The 24,491-nt window shown below is 51.8% G+C and overlaps 4 protein-coding genes across 5 annotated transcripts in view; 1 reads left to right on the forward strand and 3 right to left on the reverse strand.

Moving 5' to 3' along the window:
• The window catches only part of VPS53 (VPS53 subunit of GARP complex), a 69,316-nt gene extending 60,500 nt beyond the window's left edge, over window positions 1–8,816 (reverse strand). For both annotated transcript variants that reach the window (XM_049802614.1, XM_049802615.1), the window contains exons 1-4: window positions 8,719–8,816; window positions 5,808–5,888; window positions 4,663–4,712; window positions 3,774–3,840 (exon numbers count right to left, since the gene is read on the reverse strand). In XM_049802614.1, coding sequence (XP_049658571.1) covers window positions 3,774–3,840; window positions 4,663–4,712; window positions 5,808–5,888; window positions 8,719–8,802 — 282 coding nt within the window. In that variant the 5' untranslated portion in view covers window positions 8,803–8,816. The remainder of the gene's footprint in view (window positions 1–3,773; window positions 3,841–4,662; window positions 4,713–5,807; window positions 5,889–8,718) is intronic.
• A 213-nt stretch (window positions 8,817–9,029) lies between these two features.
• TLCD3A (TLC domain containing 3A) lies at window positions 9,030–15,356 on the forward strand. Its single transcript, XM_049802887.1, has 5 exons — window positions 9,030–9,283; window positions 9,791–9,874; window positions 11,958–12,171; window positions 12,370–12,465; window positions 12,987–15,356. The coding sequence occupies exons 1-5, from the start codon at window positions 9,162–9,164 to the stop codon at window positions 13,254–13,256; spliced, it is 786 nt and encodes a 261-aa protein (XP_049658844.1). The 5' UTR covers window positions 9,030–9,161; the 3' UTR covers window positions 13,257–15,356.
• A 95-nt stretch (window positions 15,357–15,451) lies between these two features.
• GEMIN4 (gem nuclear organelle associated protein 4) lies at window positions 15,452–18,912 on the reverse strand. The gene is made up of 2 exons (XM_049802886.1): window positions 18,875–18,912; window positions 15,452–18,765 (listed from the first exon to the last, which is right to left on the reverse strand). Exons 1-2 carry the CDS (start codon window positions 18,882–18,884, stop codon window positions 15,563–15,565), a joined length of 3,213 nt encoding a protein of 1,070 aa, XP_049658843.1. The 5' UTR covers window positions 18,885–18,912; the 3' UTR covers window positions 15,452–15,562.
• A 174-nt stretch (window positions 18,913–19,086) lies between these two features.
• On the reverse strand, window positions 19,087–24,482 carry GLOD4 (glyoxalase domain containing 4). Its single transcript, XM_049803132.1, has 9 exons — window positions 24,372–24,482; window positions 24,076–24,125; window positions 23,246–23,366; window positions 22,298–22,442; window positions 21,954–22,090; window positions 21,525–21,611; window positions 21,168–21,281; window positions 20,994–21,080; window positions 19,087–20,410 (listed from the first exon to the last, which is right to left on the reverse strand). The coding sequence occupies exons 1-9, from the start codon at window positions 24,459–24,461 to the stop codon at window positions 20,345–20,347; spliced, it is 897 nt and encodes a 298-aa protein (XP_049659089.1). The 5' UTR covers window positions 24,462–24,482; the 3' UTR covers window positions 19,087–20,344.
• Window positions 24,483–24,491: the final 9 nt, after the last annotated feature.

Genomic DNA, 24,491 nt, shown 5'->3' on the forward strand with positions numbered 1-24,491 from the left:
AGCAAGCTGTTAAAGCCTAAATACCCTCAGTTTGTCTTCTAGGAACCTGCCTGGTATCACTGGTCTCCAAACATGCTACCAAAAAAAAAAAAAAAAAAAGAGATTAGATAGGTTGACAGCAGGTCCCAGCTCCCAGTGATTTCAGCAGCACTTGAACCAACAGCCTCCACCAGATTCCCAACCCCGCGCTTGGCAGTTAAGGCTGACGGGAGATGGAAAAGCCAAAGATGAGCTTCCTGAATCAGCTTCCGCACCCATGGCAGGCGATTCTCCGTCACCTGCAAGGGCAGCAGGGATGGCAACTGCTCATGTGCGCAGCTCTGCCTCCCCACGCAAACCCAAGGCAGGCAGGGCACAGCTAACACAGACAACTTACGAGCAGGGGCTTAGCAGGGAACCCCCTCCTGGCTCGCTTGGACTTAATGAACAACTTTTTTTCCTTCTATCACTGCATATGAGGTTTGTGTTTCCTTTGGAAGGAAATCAGAGATTGAAAGGATGTTTATGAAAACTATTATTTACTCTCCAGGCAAGAATAGCTCCTCTAGCTCCAGCACCACGCAGTCACGCAATTCTGGCAAACGCTGATTACAGTTTGTACCATGAGTTGTCAGGACAGAATGTGACTGAAGGAAAGACGCTTTTGTAAAACACCTTCCAGGTCCAATCTTGCAATAAATACACAGTGTCCTGAGCTCCCACCAAAATTCAAGCAGCTACAACATCAGAGTTCATATGCATTTTTATTTACAGCACACACTTTCAAGAACACGACAGATTGCATTGTTCCTCTGGGGTCTCAGTGTGTCAAGGGATGGGGAGGGAAGTAAGTCAAAAGACAGGAATGGCTTTTTCAAAAGCTAGTCTGCTGCAAGTACTGTGTACTACAGGCTGTAGACATCTCATATGCTAAGAAAGCATTATAAATGGGAAAAGGTATCTGAAGAGTAAACTTTTTGCTGTGGCTAGTTTTAAGCTTTGTTTCAAACCCATTGCAAAAGCTGGTTGCTAACTGTTTCTTTATTAATCAAGGGTGGTTTGCAGTTCTGCTTACTATGAAAAAAATGCAATAACAATCTTCATCCCAGGCTTCCTAAGAGAGAGCTTCACAGGATAACACTATCTATCCATGTGTATATGCTTCAATCAAATTCAGCAGGGAAATATTGGTCTTGAGGACACAAATTTCCTACAAATTTAATAAGAATATAAGATCAGTAGATGAAAGAACCTAATTTTATTGTGGGACCAAACTACAAATTACTACCAGAAAAGGTAAATAAGGAAAAAAAGCCCCTTTCAGTAGCACTGACTCCCTTCCTAGCAAAGCACTGACTTGTCTTAAAGGCACCTTGCTTTCTGTTGTTTCAAAACAATTTCTTACCACACATTGCAAAACGAAACTTTTCCTCTCAAAGTGGGAGAAGCCAGGACTCTTGCTCTATAAAAACTTAACATTTCTAAGCGTCCTTGATTCCACTGATATGCTAGTAAAACAAAGGCACTCTTCCACACAGGAACAGGCAGGTGAAGCTGAAAAGCAAGGTTTTCACCCTCACAATCGGGTGTCAACAGTGTGGTCATGCAAAAAAGGCTGCCTCACTCCCCCAGCTAGCACACAGAATACACTACTCAGAGAAGGCAGTGCAGGGGGTGACAGGAACAGCAAAAGTTTCTTCTAGGTTTCCTCTGTTTGGTTCTGGGGAGACAAATATAAAACTTCATCTCAAACTGAAATGCAATTCAAGCATTCCCCAGCACTGTAAAATGACCTCCTCCGCTGCGGGTCCCTCCAACCAGCTAACATGCAAGGCCTGAGCTTGCTGATGCTCCTTTACTGCTTTAAACTTCGAGACCCAGCTGAGTCCTACCGCTCTAACAGTCTGGTTCCAGCAATTCACATATGAAATGCACATACAAGTGTGAAACGGTGGACTTGGATTAGAAACTCAAGAAAAAAATAGCTTGCAGCATTTCAGAGTCAAACAATTTTTCTTACCAGAGAACCAACACTTTCAATAATTGAATGGTTTCACTATTTGTTAGGATCTCTTAAAGTAAGAAACAACTGTTACACTTCTGGGAGACTGTCTGGCCTTAGCCCATGCAGTCAGTCAGTGCAACTGCAAGCTCTGGCGTCTGTCTAAAAGTCTGCCTTGCAAAGCAGCAGAGAGGGAAAATTCACAGCTAAATACAGGAATATTTGTGATTAACTGCAGCTCCAGGCCACTTGAAAGATACCCTGTACAGACACACCACATACACATCCATGTTTGAAGGTTTTTACTTGGACAGAAGTTTAATTGGTTCCTTTACAACTGAACTAAATGAAGGGCTACACAGACAGACCTGCCTCCCCAGTACTTCAGAGCAGGATACTGTCCAAGTCCATCTGTACGTGCTTTGGAGAACTTCAAAGGTATTAAAGAATGAGAAAGCACAGACATAAGGCAAAGCTCTAAACAAAGCTCGCCAAATCTCCCCAGCACAGACACTTTTGTTATCCTGCAAGCACAGCTGACCATGGCACCGCTTTTGTTCATCTCTCACCACGTTCATCCTTGGGACCTGCAAGACCTGAGGCACTCCAGGCAATTCTCAGCCACAGCTCTTCTCGATCGCGCTTTTTTGTGGTCTTCTCTGTATTTGTCACCTCGAATGAGCCCAAAAGGCTACAACAGCACCAGGTTTCCAATCATATCCAAACTCTCCAAGTACTGCACTAGTTTCCACTCCCTCCTCAATTTCTGCAATTGCCTCACCACTTGATTTCTTGTCTTATCCCTGCACAGTGATTACAGGCAGCAACACTCCTAGATATGCCACATCCCAAGCACATCCCCAGTTTAATAGCAGTACTCAGGCAACCAAGCAAGTATTAAACTAGTTCTGCTAGGAGACGTAAGCATCTCGCATCTTTTTGAAAGCAATACAAAGGCATAGATAAGTTAAATAATTCACTCAAGGCCACTGACTCTGTGGCAGAGGTAGGGTTAGAAATACATGGCAATGGCTACTGCAGCAAGAAGTGGGAAATACAGCCAACCATGCTGGTGAAGAAATGACTACCCCATCCCACAAAACTAGTCTTAAATGTGGTATTAAAAGATGAGTCAGTGTTGACACTGAAGAAAGCAGCATGATTGATGATTCAAGGCATTAATGATCCTGGTGTAAAACAGAACAGACACAGGAAATACAGCAGCACTGGGTGATACCCGAAAATCAGATTAACACGTGGACCAAGCTCAGTGTTCACAAACACTGCAGCCACGGCCGTGCTGTTCAATAGTGTACTCAGAGCAAACACATCTGTCAAGCAAAAGACAAGTGAAAACCTGGTAGCTGAATAAGACATGCAAGATGAACTGGTAGTCAGTCATCAGGCTTTGTCACTAGCAACACAGGATGTTTCGGCAAACAACCTCGTTAAAAGGCTAAGTAGCCTTTTATTGATCCTTACTCACTAGCAAATGCGCTTGTACCCATTTAATCCTGTTTGTTTTATCATTAGTTTCAGAGTAGCACAACCGCAAGCCTCCTGGTTTTACTTTTGATTTTTAAATCAATTTCTCATTCACTTCCCTTTGGAGGGTGATCAGAAAGCAGGCTAGAACAGCTGTTGAGCGAGCAGCTCACAAAGTCATTAGTGTAAGAGACAGCAGAAACACCTCCCTAACAATAAAAGTGGGTTTCTGCCTGCCAGAGCCATTCCTGAATTTAGCATCGCAAGCTGAGAACCCTTGGCATTACCGGAGACGAGATGCACATACCTGCCTGCCATCCTGTCCCACGTTGGTCTGTCCTCTCACTACAGTTCGAATGTTGTCATCCAACCTCCTGGAGAAAGAACCTATAATGTCAAACTCATTCTCTACATGCCTGATCCAAAAAACTGTGGGAACCTTGAGAGCTACAGAACAGATTTAAAAGAAAAAAGCTGGTGCTACCAATGCTAAATTCACCTTTTCTTTTTTTCTTCTCTCTCTGTAGGACATCACTATCTTACATAATTTAAAACTTCTGTTGCAAAAATAAAAACCCATTTCCTAATTTAATCAGGGTTTCTTGCACTTCTCTTCCTTTAAGCAATATTGTCAGTTTTCCCTTGTCCGTTTTCATTTCCACTTTCCACATATTAAAGTGCTGTCTCAATCATTTCAGGTTGGTAATGCCAGACTGCACAGAAAATGTAAGTATTTCCTGCAAAATTATATTTATTTTGTACTTTTAGTACCAATAATGACAATAAAAAGTACAAAATGAGAGGTTTTACAATTGCTATTTTGACCTCACAAAGAGAATAAATTTTCAGCAACCAAATCTTCTGGGTAGTTTGTTCTCTCACCTTTCAGACTGTACTAAAATTTGGTACTTGCTGATTCTTAGTTCATTGTTTTTTCAAAGCTTTACTTTGTAACCCATCAGCTAAAATAACCTAAAGGCACATAATATACAAGAGAGGCAAAGTATAAAAAAGAATTATAATTACAGGGAGTCATTTTTGTCTCTGTCGCACTGTTGGACTTGAGGCTGATCATATTCGTGCCTTTCAAGCAAATGAATTCCTATCAGCTATACTGCAAAGGCTGTATTTATGAAGCCTCGGTGACAACTAGACTACTCACTACCTGAGATGCAATGAAATGGAGGAACATTTACCTTATTTTCAATCTGATCTTGTTCACAACCTCATCGATGTTTGCCAAAGACTACAACATGAAAAAAAACAAAGGTAAGTGAAACGGGGAACCTCTTACTGTGATACACATCAGCTGCGATACCCAACACTTTCTCACATGTGGCACTCAACGATGACTCTGTTTTCCAGATGGAGGAACTGAGACACACAGCAGCTTAGCTGCTCCTCAGGTCATATAATGAAGAGCAGCAAAAGACAGGGCAGGCCAGGGTGCAGCCCTGCAGGTCCCACAGGCTCCCCGCTTCCCACCCAGCCCTGAGCAAGCAGGGTGCCCTGAGCCCTGCCTTGTCTGCAGAACTGCTCCAGAAACACCGTGGTGACAGTGACCTCCAGTGGGCAACGGGGACAGAGCCTTCGCCTTCCCTGGGCAGAGACCCTCCTGCAGAACCCGGACACCCAGCGCATGGGGTGGAGGAGGCCTGGCTGCTGCCCGAGCTGTAGTGGGGGTATTGCAGGGGAAATAGCTCTCCACTACTGGCAAAGGGGAAAAAAAGCCAAGCCAGCCCCACCAGCAAATTAACTAGAAACAGCTGAAAGCCCAAAAAAGCTAGTGCTGCAGGGGATCTTAAACATGGTAAATGTTGGAGCTGCCTCACAACCCAAGCTTCAGCTGCAGAAATACCTCCTTTTTGTAGTAGATTAGTCCAAAACTGCCCCTGGGGCTCATTTGGGGAAGAGAAAGTATGGATATGAGCCCATGGCAATCTCATTCTTCAAATCTCAAAAGAAATAATAGGTGTCAAACATGGATGACTCTCCAGTGACATTTCACAGGCAACACCGCCTTATTTAGCCGAAACCCCTGAGGATTCATCAATGATTAATACACAGCAAGTTATGAAATCTACTGCAAGAGAAACCTCTCTATAGAAAACTACTTTATCTCTACAGATCAAAGCAGGACTTTTACTGCAGCACGTACTTTGGATGGAAAGAAACTACACAATAACAGTGAACCTCATGAGATGCGAATTTAAGAAGTGATTGTTATAGTCTCGCTACCTGTGCTACTGTTTACAAGAAAAGGCTTGGGCACAGGTTTAAACAAGCCTTCAGTCATTTACTATCAGGTTACCCCTCGCGCCGTGCTGTGAGCACTACTTACTTGCTCAGTGGGAAAGAGAGTATTAATATACTCCACGGCATTGAAATCTGCTCTGTCCAGTGGATCTTGGCTGGGAAATACCTGAAGAGAGGGAGGAAAACAAATACAATCAACAATACATCACCATTAATTTCTGTAACTTTACAGAGTACCTACTGCTTTTAATTACTCAGCATCCACTTCTGATTATGTTTCACAGCACTGTTCTAACAAGTATGCACGGAGAGCAGTCAGACCTCTGCCCAGGAGTAAAACACCTACATGCTTTGTAGGTCTCTGACCTATTAAAATTCCTGTGGGTATCAGCCTGTGTAAACAGATAATATACACATGTGCTTCCACATACAGCCCCAGCACAATCGATGCTGTGCAAGGAATTCCCCAGACACACAAGCCATTAATTATGCACCCCAAACCATTCTGATGCTTTTGCCATTGTCTGGAAATGAACCTCTGCGCTGAGGCATTGCCCTTCTCTTTGCCTGGGCTTTGCAAGGCCCCATGGTGAGAGACTGAGGATTTGCTTTTCACAGCCACGTACTAGGAAACAAATTAAAAAATGGTTGTACAAGTTCTCTGGAGACTTGGGTTTGCCACTTTCATATGAAAAAGAGGGAGAGAAACAGAATCTGTGAATTATTCTTCCTACCCACGGAAAAGGGAAAAGAGCAGCTGTGGTGCAAACAAATCTCATCTCTCTTTGGAAGTAGCTCAAACGATGCAAACACAGCTGCCAGGCTTTGCTTTTTGTCCCCACAGACTAAAATATGCTGCTTTCCCTTCTCTGCTACCGTATTTGTTCCACATTTATAGAGCCATCAGCTCTGCACCCCATGGTCAAAACCCTGCCTAACTCACACCCCAGCATCACCTCTGCAGGTCACCCTGGTCACACGCAGCATTTACATCGTTTTACACATTTTGCAGCATGAAAGCAGTGGGTTTGTGAGACCATTTAAAGGAGAGCAACTTCTCCCTGAAATAGGCCTCTTCAGCAGCTTTCCCAAAGGTACTCCTGTGGCCAAGGAGAAGCAGGCAGCAGTTAAATATGCATGAGGCCATGCCCGAGTAAGGAAGATGCTCTAACATTAGCCCACTGCAAAAGCGCAGTTGCAGCATCACAACCAGCCTGCCCTGCTCTGGGGTCACAACTGCAGCTTCAATTAATCCCAAATCTCCACAAGCATCAAGAGCAGCTGAAGCAAGGGGTCAGGTGGAAGATAAAGGCTAGTCAGGAACTCCACTCTCAAACTGCAGATAGAGATCAATGCTGCAGGCACCTATACCAGCTAAAGAAGTTGCTACTCCTAGGTCTTTGTCACAACCCATTAACCAGAAATGACTACCCCAGGTTTGGTGGAGCACCAGTCTTTGTTTGCTCCCTACTCCTCTTCATGTAGAAGTCAGCTGAGCCAGTTCTGCTCATTTAACCAGGACCTGGCAGGTTTTTCCCAAAGCTGATTAAGGAACACACACAGGAACAAGATTATTGGGTTGGAAAGTGCCAGTGAGGAAGTGACAGTGTCATCCTCAACATCTCCCCTTGCTCAGGATGTGAAGATCTGCCTACAGCCTTATTACCTGTTAAAATAACTCAGCCAGAGATATGGTGGATTGTCCACTGCTCAAAACCTCAAGCCGAGACTGTCTCCAAAAGACATGTTTTACCTCAAAGAGACATTTTGTGCTTGATGAAAATGTCACTAGGTAACTCTCTTTGGTTGTACAATGTTAGAAATCACACCGGGCTTTTCTGGCTTTTAAACATACAGGCTCCCTAAAGTGCAGAGGATTCTTTTTCTGGACAAGTTCCAAGTCTCCTTTAGAAGGTGGCATTTAATTTAGCAATTCTCAAGGTTTCAGCAAAAACTACTCAATGGTTTACAGCCAGGTGTGCCAACCCCATGCAAAGATAAGAGTATGTGGGATATCTCTTTCTCTGGAGCAGTAATATTCCAAAGCTGGCACAGCACCCACAGAGAAACTGCGCTACCTTCCTCACCTTCTGGCGCCGGGCTCCCTTGAGATGCTGCGCCAGCTACCACGGTTTGCCCTAGTTCTTTGAGGAAAGCCACCAAAAGCGATCCGCAAGCCTCAACACTCAAGAAAGTGTGAAAACTTATTCGAGTGATACTTTGAGAGACAGCTGCTGCTGCTGTCCACAGAGTTCTACTACAAGAAAGAGCTCTTCAGATGGGAGGGTTGGTTGAAGTCAGTGCAAGCTCAGTCAGGCTCCAACGAACACAAGATTTTACCCTGGGTTCTCACGGACTTTTGCTGGGCTCCAAGTGCCACAAAGGGTTTCAGGGAAGGTCGAAGGACTTGAGCTGGAACCTAATATTGATCACCAAAGTCAAGCCAAGACATTTAAATTATCCTGCCTTCAACTGAGTCGCGGGCCATTTGACTCCATTAAGATGCTTTACATACTGACTAACAACATTCAATTAGAAGACAGAGAACAGGCGTGCCCGGCTGCGGAACGGTCAATGCCCCGCGTTCATCAGTGATGAGAAAGCAATTAGATGAGATGCGCTCAGCTGAGGCCGACCACGAGGACCACCCCTCGCACTGCGGGGGAAGGTGCCAGCCCCCCAGCATTAACAGGACCCGGGGGACCCGGGCCGGCGCAGCCCCAGGACACGGGCAGAGCCCGTCCCGTCCCCTCCCGGGGGCCAAGGGGCTCTCCCCCCACGCTTGGAGGGGCCGCACCCTCCTCCCAAGCACGGCCAGCTTGGGGCTTCCCGGGGCCCAGCAGCGGAAAGCCCGGAGCTCGCTGAGGGAGCCCGCCGGGGCCCTCACACAGCGGACACCGGGCCGCGCCCACACCCGGCCCCTCACCAGAGGGGACCTCGCCCCGCCCCGGGACCCAGGCCAGCCGCCCGGCCTCCCGCCCGGCCCCACGGCAGACCTGCTCGATGGCGGCCTGCACGGCGGGCGCCAGCTCCAGAGCCGCCTCCAACCCGGCCGCCAGCTCCGGCTCGTCCTCCTCCATGGCGGCCCGCCGCTTCCGGGCCGCGCGGCACGCCGGGATACGAGAGGACACACACCCCCCTTCCCGCTCCACAGCACCGGCCCCTTAGGGGCGGGGCCTGGGCGGTGGGGGCGGGGGTTCGAGGGGGCGTGGTCTCGTCTCCCGGTGGGGGCGTGGTCTCCCCTCCCGGGGGCGGGGGTTGCACCGGGAGGGGGCGGGGCCTGCCGCCCGGCGGTGCGGGGCGCGTCCCGGCGGCGGGGGCCGGTCGGTCGGTGCGGGGCCGGAGCCGGAGCCGGAGCCGGAGCCGGAGCGGAGCCTCCCGCCGCCCGGCCTGCTGTTGACAAGCGGCGGCGGGAGGTAACGCGGCGACGATCGTCCCCATGTGGCGAACGCTGGCCCTCGCCTCCGCCTTCTTCCCGGGGCTCTTCGCCCTCTGCATCCGGTTGCTGCGCTGGGCCGCCCCGGGATGGAGCCTCAAGGACCGCATCCTCCTCAGCGGCAGGTACGGGCGGGATCGGCGGGAGGCGTTCCGCCACCGGTTACCCATTAACGGCGGGCTGGGATCGGTAACGGGAGCCGGAGCGATCCGGACGGCCCAAAAGCACCGAGCCCCGGCGGCTGGGAGCCGGTACCCGGGAGGAGGGGGGGTGCCCCGACCCCAGGAGTCCCAAGCCCAGACCCTACGAGGGGAGCAGGGACTGGTAGCTCTGCCCGCGGGGAACCAACGGGCCGGGGTTACCGGTGATCCACGGGGGTGGAAGGGACGAGACCTGGAAACGAGCCCCCGCCGTCTTCACCGGTACAGCCACCCCGGCCACGTCCCGGGAAGCCCCGGCCACGGGGGGCTGAGCTCCTCCTCGCCCTGACAAGGTTTTCGGGGTGTGCACGGAGTAGGCGTCTAAGCGCTACCGGCTCTCCTGGTGCAACCGGGCCGCGGCCAGCAGCCCCGGTCCTCGGCCCTTCTGGGGTGACATTTGGGGTGACCCGTTTCTTCTCTTCTCCGTTTCAGGTTGGTGTCGACGGTCCAAGCCACGATGGCAACGGTGTCGGGGATCACGGTTGTCCTTAACTGCAAGGACGTGGTGTACGACAGGTAATCCAGCGCCCAGGCGAGGAGCACGCGGAGGCTGTGCCCGGCCAGCTCGCTGCTGGAATATTTTATGCCAAAGGCTTGCACGTACAAAGGGGAGAGGAAAACCAGTTTCATGTTCCTCTTTCCTCCCCTTTGGGTGAAGGGTTGGGCAACGGCGCTGGCCGTACACCCCCTGGAAAGGCGCTGGCTTGTTCAGTGCGCTCAGACCCGGGGCCGATCCGCCAGCGCGGAGGGTCTCGTCCTCGGGATGGGCTGTAACGTGGGCCCATAGATGAGCCAAAAAAACAAAGACATCATCACTTCTAAAGGGGTAGGGAGTCTCCTTGCTGGAAGCTGAAATTGCTCACGAGTCAAGCAGACCGAGCGAGATCTGATTTTAGAGGTGCATCGCCTTCTCTGTGCCAAATGGATTCTGGAGTCCAGAAATGAGAAGATCAGTCTGGAGTTTGCTCTGAAGGAAAATCGCATCGCCTTGTCCTCAATGCTCCGAGATAAACTGCCCCAGAAGTAGCTCTCGGCAGGAGTGATAGCACAATCTGGGTCAGAAGAATTAAAACCAGAGCTATTATCCAGAATAGCAGAGCAAATTGTAGGAGGGAAGACTATAATTATGCTGAGCTGGAATTTGACCATCGCACACCAGATTTTAGGGTGATGTTTAGGGAGGGCTGCCCTCTCGGTCGTGGCAGACTTGCCTTTAATACACAGATGGGAAAAGTCCTGCCTTGCTCTAGATAGTGAGATCTATCCAAATTGCTCGGTCCTGCTCAACACAGGCAGTCTAATGAGTTACCTTTTTGCTCTAAAATAAAACATCTGCTGTGTAGATAGGGCGGGTGATAAATCCCAGACCCACACGGACGGAAGGTGCTGCCAGCAGCCCTCCTTCTCCCCGGAGCTGTGCGCTTGCCCGGGTGCTCTCGACACCGGCAGCTCCGTGCGAACACTTTGTGGTCAGAGACCTAGATTTTCTTTCAATCTGGAGGAAATACAGCCCAGTGCTCAGCAGGGAAGGCCTCGGAGAATGACAGCAAGACAGAGAGCCGGGAAGCATCACAAAGGTTGCAGTAAAATTTGCCAATTTATTTACACAGGCAGAGAATCATTTTATTGCTGGCACTATAATTGCCCTCCAAAGCCCTGGGCAAGTTTTGCAAACACAATAGCTGGTCACTTCCCCTCCCTGCTTTACATCACTTACATCTTTCTGTCTGGAACAGAAATGCAAGCAACAAATTTTTTCTCGAGATGGCAGGAGAGCAAAAGCAGGTTTTTTTGGGCCCCAAGCTACATTTCTTTAAGCAGCAGCGTAGGGTGGGTTTTGTTTGGTTGGTTTTTTTAATCGGTGTGATTTCACTCAGGACTTTTTTAAGGAGCCCAATCTCCCTGCAGAGCAGGGCTTGCTGCTGCCTGGATTGTGCAACCAGGATTCTGACATGCTTCGGGAACAGGCAGCTGCCTGCAATTATTTCCCAACAGACAAACGTCTCGCGGGGGTTTATTGCCTATATTAGATATTTTGCACTTCACTCTCCCAAGTCCAGGCCAGGCATCTCTCATTAACTCTGAGATCGCCAGGTGCTTTCCAACTGCTCCCTGGGTTAGGCAGCCAGCCGAAGCAGCGCGGCAGGCAGAAAGGACATGGTCTTGGAGCTTTTCTCCTACCAAGCATCAGCTCTGGGTGTCCCAGGGCTTAGGGGAGAAGATTACCAGCTGCAGAGGTGTTGGATTCGTGCTGGATCCCGAGCGGTGCTGTGCCCCCAGCCCGCACGGCAAACACCCGGCTGTAGGGCTAATCAAGATCCTCTCGTTAGCGCCGTGTTTGTGCTTGGCTGGGCCGAGCTCGGTGCCTGGCACGGCCGAGCGCGAAGCGGGGGCCGCGTCGAGGAGGCGTCCTCCGCGCGTACCAGGTACCTTTTCTCCGCTGAGCCAAATCAAGTTAAATTTCGACACCTCCCCGCTTACCATCAGCTTCAAAACCCGCCGTTTCCGTTTCAGACCTAAAGGCTCTCTTCCACCTTTCAGAGCATCGCGAGGCGCTCGGAGCCGTTGCGATGCCTCTGCTGTGCTGCTCCTCCCTTAGGCACTGGCTGGCCGTAGAGTACATCTGGGTCCTCGTTCCCTACATGACCTACGACATTTACGTCATGTACCTCTGCCACTGGCACAAGAGCCGGGACAGGGGAATCGCGGAGAAGAAGCATTCGCTGGCCAGCGTGTGGAGCTTCCTCCTGCAGGAGCGGCTGATGGTGACTCACCACCTCTTCATCCTCATCGTTCTCACCCCCATCACCCAGGTAAGGGCCGGGCACGGCTGCTGCGAAGCCCACCCTCGCGAGGAACCCCGCGTGGCTTCAAGGGCTTGCGATCCAGGCTGTGTCTGGCAAAAGCATCTTTGCTGGTCGGGGAGCCTGTGACCCCCTGGAGATGCTCGGGGTGAGCTCTCGGCCACCTCTCCGGGAAGGCCCCATACTCACTGCTGGCTTTATTTGCAGCACTTCAGGGGAGAGCTGGGGGACTTCTTCGTGGGCTGCATCTTCATAGCAGAGCTGAGCACGCCTTTTGTATCGCTGGGCAAAATCCTCATGCAGGTAGGTGAGGAGGGACGGGGCTCGGGGCTGGGAACCCCACAGCGGTTCGTACCCTTTCCCTGCCCTTCGCCATCAGCCACCGTTCACGCAGCAGCTGGGCTGGGGGTCTTGGAGGGGGGGGGGGGGGGGTCAGCCCCACAGCTGTAACCCCAAGCTCCCCCACAGTGCTGCCTTCCTCCCAGCCTCCCGTTAGGTTCCCATCCCTTTCCCCCAGTAAGCAGCATGCCCAGTGGCATCCCCAAACTGGGGGCTGTGCCCTGTCCCAGTGCTGCCCTCTCCTGTCTGTACTTCCCCCTGCACCACGGTCCCTGCTGCCCCAGCCCTCTGCCCCCCACGCCTCCCTTCTCCCTGCCTTTCTCCATCCCTTCCCACGCCGCTTTCCTGCCCCCTCCAAAACGCTCCCCCTCACCCGTACCTCCTGGGTGCTCATCCCCACGCTCCCAGCACAGTCGGTGCCCGAGGAGCAATGGGATGCTGCTCACCCAGCGCCCACCCCACGCTCGCCTTTCTTCCTTCCCCAGCTGGAAATGCAGGACACGCTCCTGCACAAGGTGAACGGGATCATCATCCTGGTGACCTTCTTCCTCTGCCGGATTCTCCTCTTCCCCTTCATGTACGCGGCCTACGCCAGGCAGGTGGGAATCCCCATTTACATGGTGCCTTTCCGCATCCCCCTGCACTGCAACATAGCCAACGCCTCCCTCATCGCCCCCCAGCTCTACTGGTTCAGGCTCATCTGCCGCAAAGCCGCCCGACTCTACGGCAGCTCACCCGCCGACAAAAGCAGATAACGGCCGGCAGCCCAGCGCGGGGGCTGGAAAAGGGTCAGTCGTCCCGTCCCCCCCACCCCGCCAGCTCTTTTGCCTTCGCTGCCAGCACCGTGGGGAGCAGCGCGGGAGCAGAGCGGCGGAAGCAGCGATGCCATCGGGCTTTTTTAGCTGGAAGCAGCCTCTCCGTCTCCACCGCTGTGCCAGGCAGCACCAGCCTGGGCTAGGAAGGCTTTCTTCCCACACCGCTCCAGTGCCTTGTGTCCTCCCACCCGTGGGAGCTGGGATAGGAGCCAGCCCATAAGTACGACATTCCTTCTGGGATTCAATACTGGCACTGAACTAACAGTTACAAGAGAGGGGTTTGTTACAAGGGCTGACGCCAGACACCGGCACTGAGCTTGGCGAGGCACGAAGGAGCTTGCGGCCCCGGAGGCAGCAGCGGAGGTGATGCTGGAACGTGCCCAGCCCCACGCAGCAGCACCGGGGACTGGGGGAGACGCGTGCCGAATCTGCCGCAGCCCCGACTCTCTCTGGTTTACAGCCTCCAGCTGAGAGCAGAGCCAGGTCCCGGCACGGTTCTGCACAGCCTGTTCCTGACCTTTACCGACTTCGCCTCTACGCTACAGCTGCATTCAGCCTCTTACCTCCCACTGCTGCTGGGCTCAAACTCATTTAAGACTCCACTTAACCCAAAGGTGCTTTTCACTACAATTGCTGGTGTCTGTGGCTGGCAGTCCCAGGCGAGGGTAGCTCTGGTGTCCCCAGCAGGCTGGGGCGAAGAGAAGCTCACGCCAGGATAGAGGAACGGTTACGCTGTCTCAGAGCGATGCTGGCAGGGCAGAGCGCCCACGGCTGAAGGGCAGGATGAGGACTGCTAAGTCCCTGTCTCTGGGCACTATGCAGAGCCCTTTGTTGGCAGGGGATGCCCGAATGGCACACGCTGCCCTGCTCTCCCTCCAGCCACCCCGTGCGTACCAGTACAGCCTGAGCTCTGGTCGTACAGTCCATCCCTCCTGCCCCATCCCACGAGGCAAAATCTGCCAGGGGCTGGCAGAGAAGGAACCGGGTCAGTGGAAGAGGAACCAGCAACCCCAGAGCAGGGCGCCGATCTGTGTCCTTCACCAGTTCAGCCCGTTTCCACCGTCAGTCACAGCAAAATGGGTACAGGCTTCCCAGCCCGCCCTGCGCCGTAGGATTCACAAGCCTTGCGGGTACGTGCAAGTCAGCAGCAGTTCAGTTCCTTCCCTGCAGCCAGCGTGAACCAGGGCAGCCACCTCCTCCCTGCAGCCTCCCACACTTGCCTGGGGGTCCCCTGCTCCAGGGCAGGTACTGCACCGGTGTAGGTACTGCACCAGTGTGGCCCCAGTAGCCCCCCCTGCAGCCGCTCGTGCCCAGAGCCTTGTGGCTGCTCTGTGCCTTTCCTTCTGGCTAAAAACATGCCTGAGCTCTGGGAGACCTGGTTCTTTTGGGTGTTGGATCTTGTCCCAGCCACAGCTGTATTCTGGAAAGAGTAAAATAAAGGGCCTCTTCCAACACGCGGTCAGTTATTGCAGAAACACTACTGTTACATTAACTCGAGACCAGCTGATGTTATAAACCGCTTGCAACCTGTTACAGATGTTTGTATCTCACTGTTTTCATTGCAAATAATATGCCTTACGTAAGGACCAAAAAAAAAAAAAACCAAAACCCAACCACCAATGAGGCATCTCAGTTTGCACTAACACTGCCGTATTTACTATCAGGAGACTAATAAAGATTTCCTTTCTGAGTCACACCACTGGATGTCTCTCCCATGTGCCATTCATTTCTGGGTGGGGGATGTTAACGCATGGGGTTAGTGTTGCACCCCCACCTCCGGGCAGGAGCAACGCACACATATTTCCAAAGGTTCCTGCCTGTCCCAAACTCACCCAACTCGCTTCCCAGCCTCTGGCAGCACATGGTGAACCCAGCAATCCGCCCACAACTAGGAGAGGGCTGGCGGCAGGGGAGCCGGAGGGAAACGATTTCCCTGATGCCAGAGGCTGCCAGGCTCTCTGTATAAATCCAGATCACCAACAGGCAAGGCTGGAGCCACAGGACCAGCAGCTTGGCTCAGGAACGGTTGCATCCACAGCTATTCCCGCTGGAAACTTAAAGATGTGTAGGAACAACCACTCTCTTACACAGCCCCTTCAGTGCTTAGGTTGGAAGAAAACACAGGAGGGGCGAAGTAAGTTCAAAAGAGAAAAATAGATAGGGTTTATTACAGATCTTACAACCTTCCATGTAAGGGGTCCCCTGAGGCAGGGTCAGCACTCTCCTCTGTCACCCTCTCCAGCTTCTCAAGCTGGCTCCCTGGCCGAGCAGGCTCCCAGCTTGCTGAGCTTTTGCAGGAGGGTGCCACGCAGCGCCTCGTCACTGACGTTGTCCGTGATGGACTCTAGGAAGTGCCTCTCGTTGGCTCTCCGCAACGTGTTGCCGGGGGACGTATCGGCGCTGCTGAACGTCTCGTACTGCGAGAGGATCTCCAACGCCACCACCACCAGCGGCTCGCTGCATCCCTTCTCTGGCAGCATGGCAGCGACGTGCAGCAGGTGGCAGAACATCTGGATGCAGATGAAGGACACCTCCTGCGTGGAGGTCCCGTCCTTGGCGGGGTGCGAGGGGGGTCCCGCTGTGCTCTTGACGGAGCCCAGCAGGTCCATCAGGCTGCCGCAGTACAGCTGGACCACGTGGAGCCAAGCCTCTGCCGGCAGCCAGGTGGAACAGCTGGAGCTGCAGAGGAGCTGGAAGCCCCGTAGGAAGAGCACGGAGAACTGGAGGTAGCAGGCAAACGGCCGGAGGTTGAGCAAGGGCATGTACTGCACGTACTCCAGCGTGTACGGCACGTGCAAGACTTGCCTCCGCAGCAGGTTTTCGACCACGTGCGCGAGCCTCTTCCATTCGCTGTGGCTGCACCAAGGGAGGACCTGAATGAGGGCCACCAGGAAGCCTTTGCTGAAAAGGTTCACTTCTTCAGGGTTGTCCACGTTGACCGTGAGGAGCGTCAGCATCGTATCCCTGAGCGCTGTGGACACGCAGCAGCACTCCATCCATGCCAGGAGCCCGCTGCCCGGTCCATAAGCCGGCAAAGGCTGGGACGTCCACTCGTCCTCAGGAAGCGTGCAGATCTCAAACAGCGTTGCCGGAACCTCGTTCTTGAAGTGGTCTCCGTAAAGCTTCTTCAGCCGGAGACTGACGGTCCAGTCCAGTGATGCCACCTTCCTGTGAAGCCAAGCCAGCGACTGGACCCACAGCTCAGGTGAGGGGGCAGTTTCTGGTCTTACCACCTCACAGAGCTGGCAAAGGATGTTCAGTATCAGGTCTTTGGTCTCCAGTGAAGGGAAGAGCTGGTCCCTAGGCTGATGCCAGTACTTTGTGTAACCATCTAGAAGCTTGCAGAGGCTGAGGAGAAGCGGGAACGGGTGACAGGACTTGATCCAGTGCTCTTCTGGACAGGACTGTATCCCCAAAACCTTACTGAGGATCTGCAGGCTCAGCTCAATTTCAGCAGAGTCTGACTTCAAATAGGGAAGGACGAAGGCTTTGGTCACCTCTGCAGGTGACACAAGCGGGGCGCCCGAACTTGGCTGCATGAGAAAGGCCAGGAACTCAAGGAACTGCTCCTCTTCCCTCGCAGTGGAAAGCCTCCCCCATACTGCCTCCTCCAGACACCTCACCACCAGGCTGCGTGGCCTGCCTGGATCATCGTGGGTCTCCAGGAAGCTCAGCGCTGGGAAGGAGCAGAGGATTTGCGCGAGGAACTGGTGTGCTCCTACGTTGACTACGGCAAGATTACAAACCTGCTTCACTGTGGCCTCGGGGTACAGCAGTGTGAGCCTGGCCACAGAAGCCACAGCCCTGGCCAGGCCTTCATCAGATACGCTCTTTGTGATCTGGTTGAAAGTCACGTTCAGATCCTCCTGGAACCCCTCTGTGACAACCTGCAAGTTCAGGGACAGACCTGGTCCACCCCAGGACGCCAGGACGTCCGAGATCACTTTGTTTTTGTCAGTTAATGAAAGCTCAGTGTAAGACTCCACGATGGCTTTGGTCACTTGCATCTGCAGCTCTCGGGCCTCCTTGTCTTGGCGGAACATGGCAAAGTTCACCAGCGTCTCCAGTAATTTCAAAACTAGCTCTGGTTTCTGGAAGAGAGCTTTGTTTTTCACAAGACAGTCAACCCAGTCCTTTGAAAAGGCCCAGGTCTTTTCAGATGCAAAAACAGAGCACATCTCCACGTGCCGGTCCAGCTTTTGGTCAATGATTGTCATGGCAACTGAAGACATAAGGCTGGTGTCCAAATCCTTGCTCTTCAGGCTGGCACTGATCTCCTTGAGAAAGTCCTTGGTGATCTGTGTCAGCTCTAACACAACGCGTGTCTCATCTTCACCCAGGTCTCTAGTCTCTGAGAAGCAATCCAGGTTCTTCCCAAATGTGGTAAGAGTGTCCAGAAGCCGGTAGCTCTCATAGCACAGCTCCTCAGAGCCGTTCAGGGTGCCCTGCAGCTCTTCTCCCCAGGCGTGCAACAAGCTGCAGAGAAAGTCCAAGCCAACAAAGAGCTCCTCACGAGAGAGCTTGGCCATGGACAAGAGGCTCATGCTTCTCTCTGCTTCTTTCACCTTCTCGTCCAGCCCCCTGTGGTGGAACTGGCTTTCGGTGTCGCTGGTCCAGAGGCTGACCACAGAGCTGACCTTGTCCAGGTATTCTGCAACAGGGAGGGGGCTGCCCTCTGGCTTTAGCTCGGTGAACACAGACAGCAGCTCCACCAGGTTGGCCAAGGCATAGCACCTCATGCGGGGCAGGGCGACGCTCCTGTAGGTTTGCTTTAACCCCTCTATCAGGACCACGAGCAGGCTGGTGGCGGCGGGGGAGCCGTTCAGAGAGCCAGGGTCACCCTTGAACCTCTTTGGGGGCTGGAGACCATCATCCAGAGAGGACTCACACCCATGCTGACGGATGAGAGCGCTGAACGCAGAGACTGTTGCGTCCTCCCGTCCCTCCTTGTGTTTCATCACCTCCCACCACACGTCCAAGAAGAACCTGATGTCCGACGGGGACGTCTCGCTGGCGACGTACTCCACCAAGCGCTCCAGCTGGCTCCACCGCAAATCCCGAGGCAGCGCCAGCAGCAGCTCCACGAACAACCGGGGCACGCCGAGCGCCTTGACCAGCTCGAAGAGGACGGTGTGATTAACGTCGGGGATCATCCTGCCCACGGAGAAGAAGTCGTCCTCCTTCCATCCCTGGTCCAGCGAGGCGGCCGGCGGGCCCGGCAGCAGGACTTTAGCCCAGACGATGGCCACGGCTTCCTTCTTCCAAAGGCTGTGCTGCAGCGGCGAAGGGCAGCGGGCCCCGATCTCCCTCAGGGCGTCGGTGATGGGGGGTCCCACGCGTGGCCAGTCGGTTTTGCGCAGCTCCCGCAGCGGCCGCGGCTGGGTCAGCCGGGCGGCCAGCAGGAACCCGCCGTGCAGGATGGCCGTCTCCTCGCACACGCCCCACGGTCCTGCGCGGAGACACCGTTACCTCGGACCGGCCCGACCCCCCCCCGTCCCCGTCCCCGGTCCCCGTTCCCCGGTGTCCCCCCCACCCCCCCCGCCCCCCCCCGCACCCACCGGGCTCCATGGCGGCGGCGTGACCCACCGCCGGGTGGCGCGCTGACGTCAGTGCCCGAAGCCCCGCCCCCGCCCGCAGCCCCGCCCCCGCCCGCAGCGCCCCCTGGCGGCGCGGCGGTAGCGCCGCCGCCTGCCCGCCATCCCCTGTCCCCTTCCCGGGATTAATTTGCGCGCACGAAAATGGAGAGAACCCAATTAAAAAGGAGAGGAAACTTCGGCGGGGGGAGCCGTGCCAGGCAGCGGGAAGGCAGGCACTCAAACCGTCCTCCCGAATCACTTTTATTCGTGTAAGGGTGACACCGGCAAGCGGCAGCGCCGGTTTCAGGGGCGCAGTTTACACGGGACGCTCTTAACTCGATGGGTACGCGATTCCGGAATCACCGCTGAACTTGAAGGAAAAAGCTCGAACAACAAAATCACGGCGAGGAATTCTTCCTGTTTAAACTCAGAATATTCGCTACAAGCGCCGACGTGCCTCCGCGACTGCCAACGCTGCTGATTTTCCCTCCTTTTCTCTGTGAAACTTACTTAACGTTTTCATGAAGAAAGGTTACAAACCAGGCAGCATGCCTGACATGGACAATGTTGATAATTACCCCCTGTATTCCCAGCCCTTATTCCACCAGCAAAAGCAGAGCGACTTCATTCCAACAGAATAAACCCTGAGCTGTTACTTCTAAAGGCAATTTCCCATCAAAAGCGAATTGCAAAACTGTGATACACTTATTTCAAGCTGCCTCCCGGCACCTCAGCAGACAGGGCAGCGCTGCTACACGCCCTGAAGCACGGCCCCGGCTCCCGCCTGGAATGTGGAAGGCTCCTTGGTAAGGGGTGGAAACCACCACATCAATAACGTGACCCCAGTGAGAAAAGCTGGGGAAACATCTTGGAATGAAAATAGGGTTTGTTCCAGACTAGAATATTCACATGCTTTAGCAAGGTAATTTCGCTGTTCCCAATAAACAGGCATGCACTACGATAGCTGACCTGCTCGAGTTCTCCGTACGCAGCCCTTCCCTTTGGCCCCACACTTCATCACCGAAGTGGGTTACCTGCAATACTCACAGCCACAGCTACCTGAAATTCTCTTCTCTAAGCTGCAAATCCAGGACAGCTAAAGCCAATTAGGTAGAGAATTAGATAATGTAATGAATCTAGCAACCTCTTTTTCAAGTATAACAAGACAACAGAAATGTGAGGTTTTCCTCTTAACTGCTGGACCCTGGTTTTGAAGCCACATGCTCAACCCGCTCTTACTGCGCAACCTAATTTTTTTGAAGGAGAACATGCTATTTGCTTGAAAGCACAGAGTAGCAGTAAGAGACACAAGACTAAATCAAAAAAACCAACCAGCACAGGACATTGAGGCACCCTCTTACTGGAAGGGGTAACGCAACACGCTACATAGAATTGGCATTTCGCTCGGATGAAAACCAAGGCACAAATGAGCAGTCCAGTCCTTTTCTCCAGCTACGCAGAAGCCTTCTTCATTTTCTGCGCAGCAAACCATTTGTCACTGTTGTCCGCTGCCATGGCCTGCACAAAGAAAAGCGTCAACATGTTCAGAACAGCAGCTGAGTCGCCAGACGCCTGGCTGCTCACGCTCACCACAAATGCAGACTGATCACAAGGACACTTTCTAATTTGGAGGAAAGCTGTTCTGATAGATAAATTATTTTTTAGGTACTATTAAGGAAAACACACACTGAAAACCAATGTTCTCTGCTGCAGCAAATATACAGATGATCTGGTAATGCAAAGGCAAAACAGGATAGTTTACACACAGCCTTCCCATAGCTCACGCTCCATACCAGAGCCCCTCTGCCTTGGGAGGATGTCCTGCTGCACTGACGTTACTGCAGCTCACAAATCATTTTCTGTAGTAACTTACACCAAAGTGCTGTTGACATGTCCAGCAAGACACACCACCACCCAGCTGCCCCAAGAGCAAGGCTGGAAAACCCTAGCCGGGACGCTAAGTGAACTTTAAAAACTGACTTGTTTTTATTAGCAAGACTGTACGATTTGATTCTCAGAAAAACTCCACCGGGAACGAAAATTAGATTCTACAGGTATCTGTAATCAGGAAGAGAACGAACGTGCAGACAGCATTACTTACATCATCTAACAATTTGTCACCGTTCGGGTCCACCTTGGACAGATCTCTAAATGCTTCATCTCCCACAAAACAGATTTCATGGCCATCCTAAACCAAGTTTAAGAGCAGGTAAGTCAGATAAATGGCAGAGAGAAATTTAAATTTAATTTAATCACTATTTTCAATCTTACTCACAGGATCAGCCAAAATAATCACTTGCACTGTGGCTTTGCCAGGTGTGTCCAAGCTAACCAGAGGTGTCAAAATTTTCTGATTCTCCTTTTTCATCAGTGCTTCAATGTTTGGCAACTGAAACAGAAAACACACAAAAATGAACCCCACTCAGATGAAGATCAGATGCATTCAGGCTGTTCTCGTCCACAGTTCCCCCATTACCCACAACTCCACTGCATTCCCACTGCAAGAAATACAAACAAAGCATCTGCTCAGTATTATTTTGTTCACATCTGAGATATTTTGCTAATACTAGAAATTAACTTCCCACTAGTCAGCTCTGGGTAACGAAAGAGGTAAGGGAAACGTGATCGTTACCTCTTCCTTTGCACAGGAGAAAGCAATCCGCCCAAATGCTGTCCCATGATCCACCGGTCCTCCAACCATCTTTAACTCCAACTTACACTGAAAGAGGAAAAAAGAAAGCCTGACTTGCAGGATGCTGTTCCCAGTGCTACATGTGCTCCAGGTTTTCACAGACGTGGATGATTTCAACATCACCCATACGCGTATTTCCCAACAAGCCAGAATTACCAGAGCAAACCACAGCCTTTTTTTTTTTTTAAAAAAAAAAAATGCAGTTAAGCGTACGCAAGCTTTAATTAACATGCACAGAATTAAGTGCACAGTTGCTTTAATTAAGAGGGGTTTTTTTCCCTTTAACATTTGTTCTCACGAAATGAGAGGTTTCTATGATGAGACGCAACTCTTAAAAGACCAGAACCGGAAAGTTTTCTAAGGACTAACCTGGTTATCTGCATAGCCTAGCAAAACTCTTTGTTTTTCCTCATCCTTCTCATATATTTTCATCCCAAGCAAATCAGACCAGTAGTTAACAGACTTCTGCAGATCGGAGACACCCAACGTTACCTTTAGCACAGGATCTATAAGATTGCAATAATTTGAAATTAGTTACAAGTACATCGGAGTTTAAAACTACCATGTATATTCTTGACAAGGAAAGTAACAAAGAAAGAACAAAAACACACTCTGTCTCATAAAATGCTGTTGAGACAAATGCAGAGCCCATTCTAATATCCCACTCATCAATCTGGTTTGAACAACAGTAAGAGCGAGTGTGTAAGTTTCACCTTGCTTGAGCTGTTCCTTGTCTTCCAAGTAGAACTTGTATCCCCCTGGGGCTTCAGCTTCAAAAATACCAGTTGTGACTTCTTTGAGGGGCCACCCCATCTTCTTAGCATTGCTCACAGCCTGGCTGGACACAAGTGTTAAGCCCTAGTGAGAACAGAACAGACACGCACAAAATTCACAGGGTGGATGGTGTGTAATTCCTACCTTTCAAGAGTCTGCCTCTACAAATGACCAGAAACAAACGAGATTACTTTGTGTAACAGATGGACCATATGATCTCCTGAGAACCAGGTACCTTGCTCCTATAAAATAAGCTTAATCTTACTGCGCATCACGCATATATTTGGAATGCATTAATCTACCCTTCTTTCACAACAAAGGGAAACGAAAAGCAAAAAGAATTTAAAACTCTGATTCAATGCATTGTACAGAAGCAGAAAACCGAGTTCCTAACTGTTCTACCAGGCTAGGCAGACATCTGTGGCTCCAAGCAGCTCTTCCCTGACACCCCGCAGACCAGGAGAAGAATATTAGCTCAGGGGAAACAACAAGCAAACACATTACACGTATTCATAGATGAAACAAGAGATCTTCATTGGCTATCAGCTAGTAAATAACAAAGAAATAAGTAGTAACAAATAAAAGAGCGTTTTCCTACAGCAAGATCCTTCTTAGCTAACCATTCCACATTAGATCTGCCAGCAAATACCAGCTGTCCTACACACACAGCAACTGAGTTGGAAGGTGCTCAAGGAAGCGCTTCCTGGATCTTAAGCGAGCACTAGTTCCTGCTCTTCCAACTTGGAAACAACTACAAAAGCAAGAATAAAAAGTGTTTAAGGAACCAAACAGCGTAAAAAAGCAACTGGTACAAGCTATATCCTCATCGTAAAAATAAAAAAGCTTATCTTAAGAAGAAAGATTTTGCTGCTAAGTGTGGTACTTACCAGAAAGTCATTGCCCAGGCGATATTCTCCAATACCATAATTGTAAGTCAATTCTGCAACAAAGTGATTGTCTTCTGGCCCGTAGCCCACCATCGTTTTGCTCCACTTGCCATCATAAGGGCTGGAACATCCAGATTTAGTTGTCGTGAGTATTAGAAATAAACATCAAGGACTGCAAGCATTAGCGTTTCAAGGAAGAATTGCTCTTCTAGAGTAAACAAACGGCACAGGTAATCCAGTAACCTCCCACCAAGTAGGAGCTGATATCTGTAGAGAATTGTCATCGCAGCTCAGCACACAGCAGACCGGCGTCCCCTTGGTCAGTAGTTTTGACCTCGGGCTGTCATTCACGACCACGCGACAGAAGGCAATTCCACCTCCTTCTTAACAGCTCGCATGTTAAGAGGACAAGCCGCTCATTAGCTGGAATTATATGATCGCTTCCTTATTGCAGAGTAGGAAAAGCGGTTGGGCACTCGACTGTAAGATTTCTTTCATTCGTGAAGAAAGACAAAAGCCTTTGGGGCTACCAAGAGGGATTTTTAACTCAAGACCCCAGCCAGCCCCGTGTCTGTAAAAAAGCCAGTGTAACTGACAGTAATTCCAGGAAAGTTTAGAAAGAATTTTATGAAGTTCAGTATCAGTCTACAGGTGTAACACGGCAGCGCTCGCGTTTCAATGTCAACGCCATACCTACACAAAAAGGGGAGCTGTTGATTCCACGGGAATTACTTCAAAAAACCCCATTAAAAAACACATGTTTTACCTATAAAGCAGCGGCAGATTTATGAGACACGAAGGCCCGGGCAGGCCCCAGGGACACCACTCACCCGTTGCAGCTGGCCTTGCAGCCCTCCTCGAACTCCTCATGCCTCAGCACCTTAGGAATGGGGCGAGAATGTGGTCAGCACCCAGGCGGCGCGTACCCCTCTCGTCACCTCAGCAAGCCGTCACCCCGGCTTAGAGACCCGACGACGAAGGAGGCCGGTGGGGGGGGAAGCGGCCCAGCGGAGAAGCCCCCGTTCTCCCTCAGCCCCATGGCTGAGGTGGGCGACAACCCCCGCCCCTCGCCGTTCCCCCCGCCTCCTCCCGCCATCTTCCCTCCCCGGCCCGCCGCTCCGCTCACCCTCATGCCCAGCAGGTCGCGGTAGAAGCGGGCGGTCCGGCCGCGGTCGCCCACTTTGAAGACGAAGTGTAGCGCCCGCCGAGCCGCCATGGCGGAGCGCTGACGTCACGCGGCGCGCCC

The sequence above is a fragment of the Accipiter gentilis genome, chromosome 6 (genome assembly GCF_929443795.1).
Source record: "Accipiter gentilis chromosome 6, bAccGen1.1, whole genome shotgun sequence".
Taxonomy (NCBI): Eukaryota; Metazoa; Chordata; class Aves; order Accipitriformes; family Accipitridae; genus Astur; species Astur gentilis.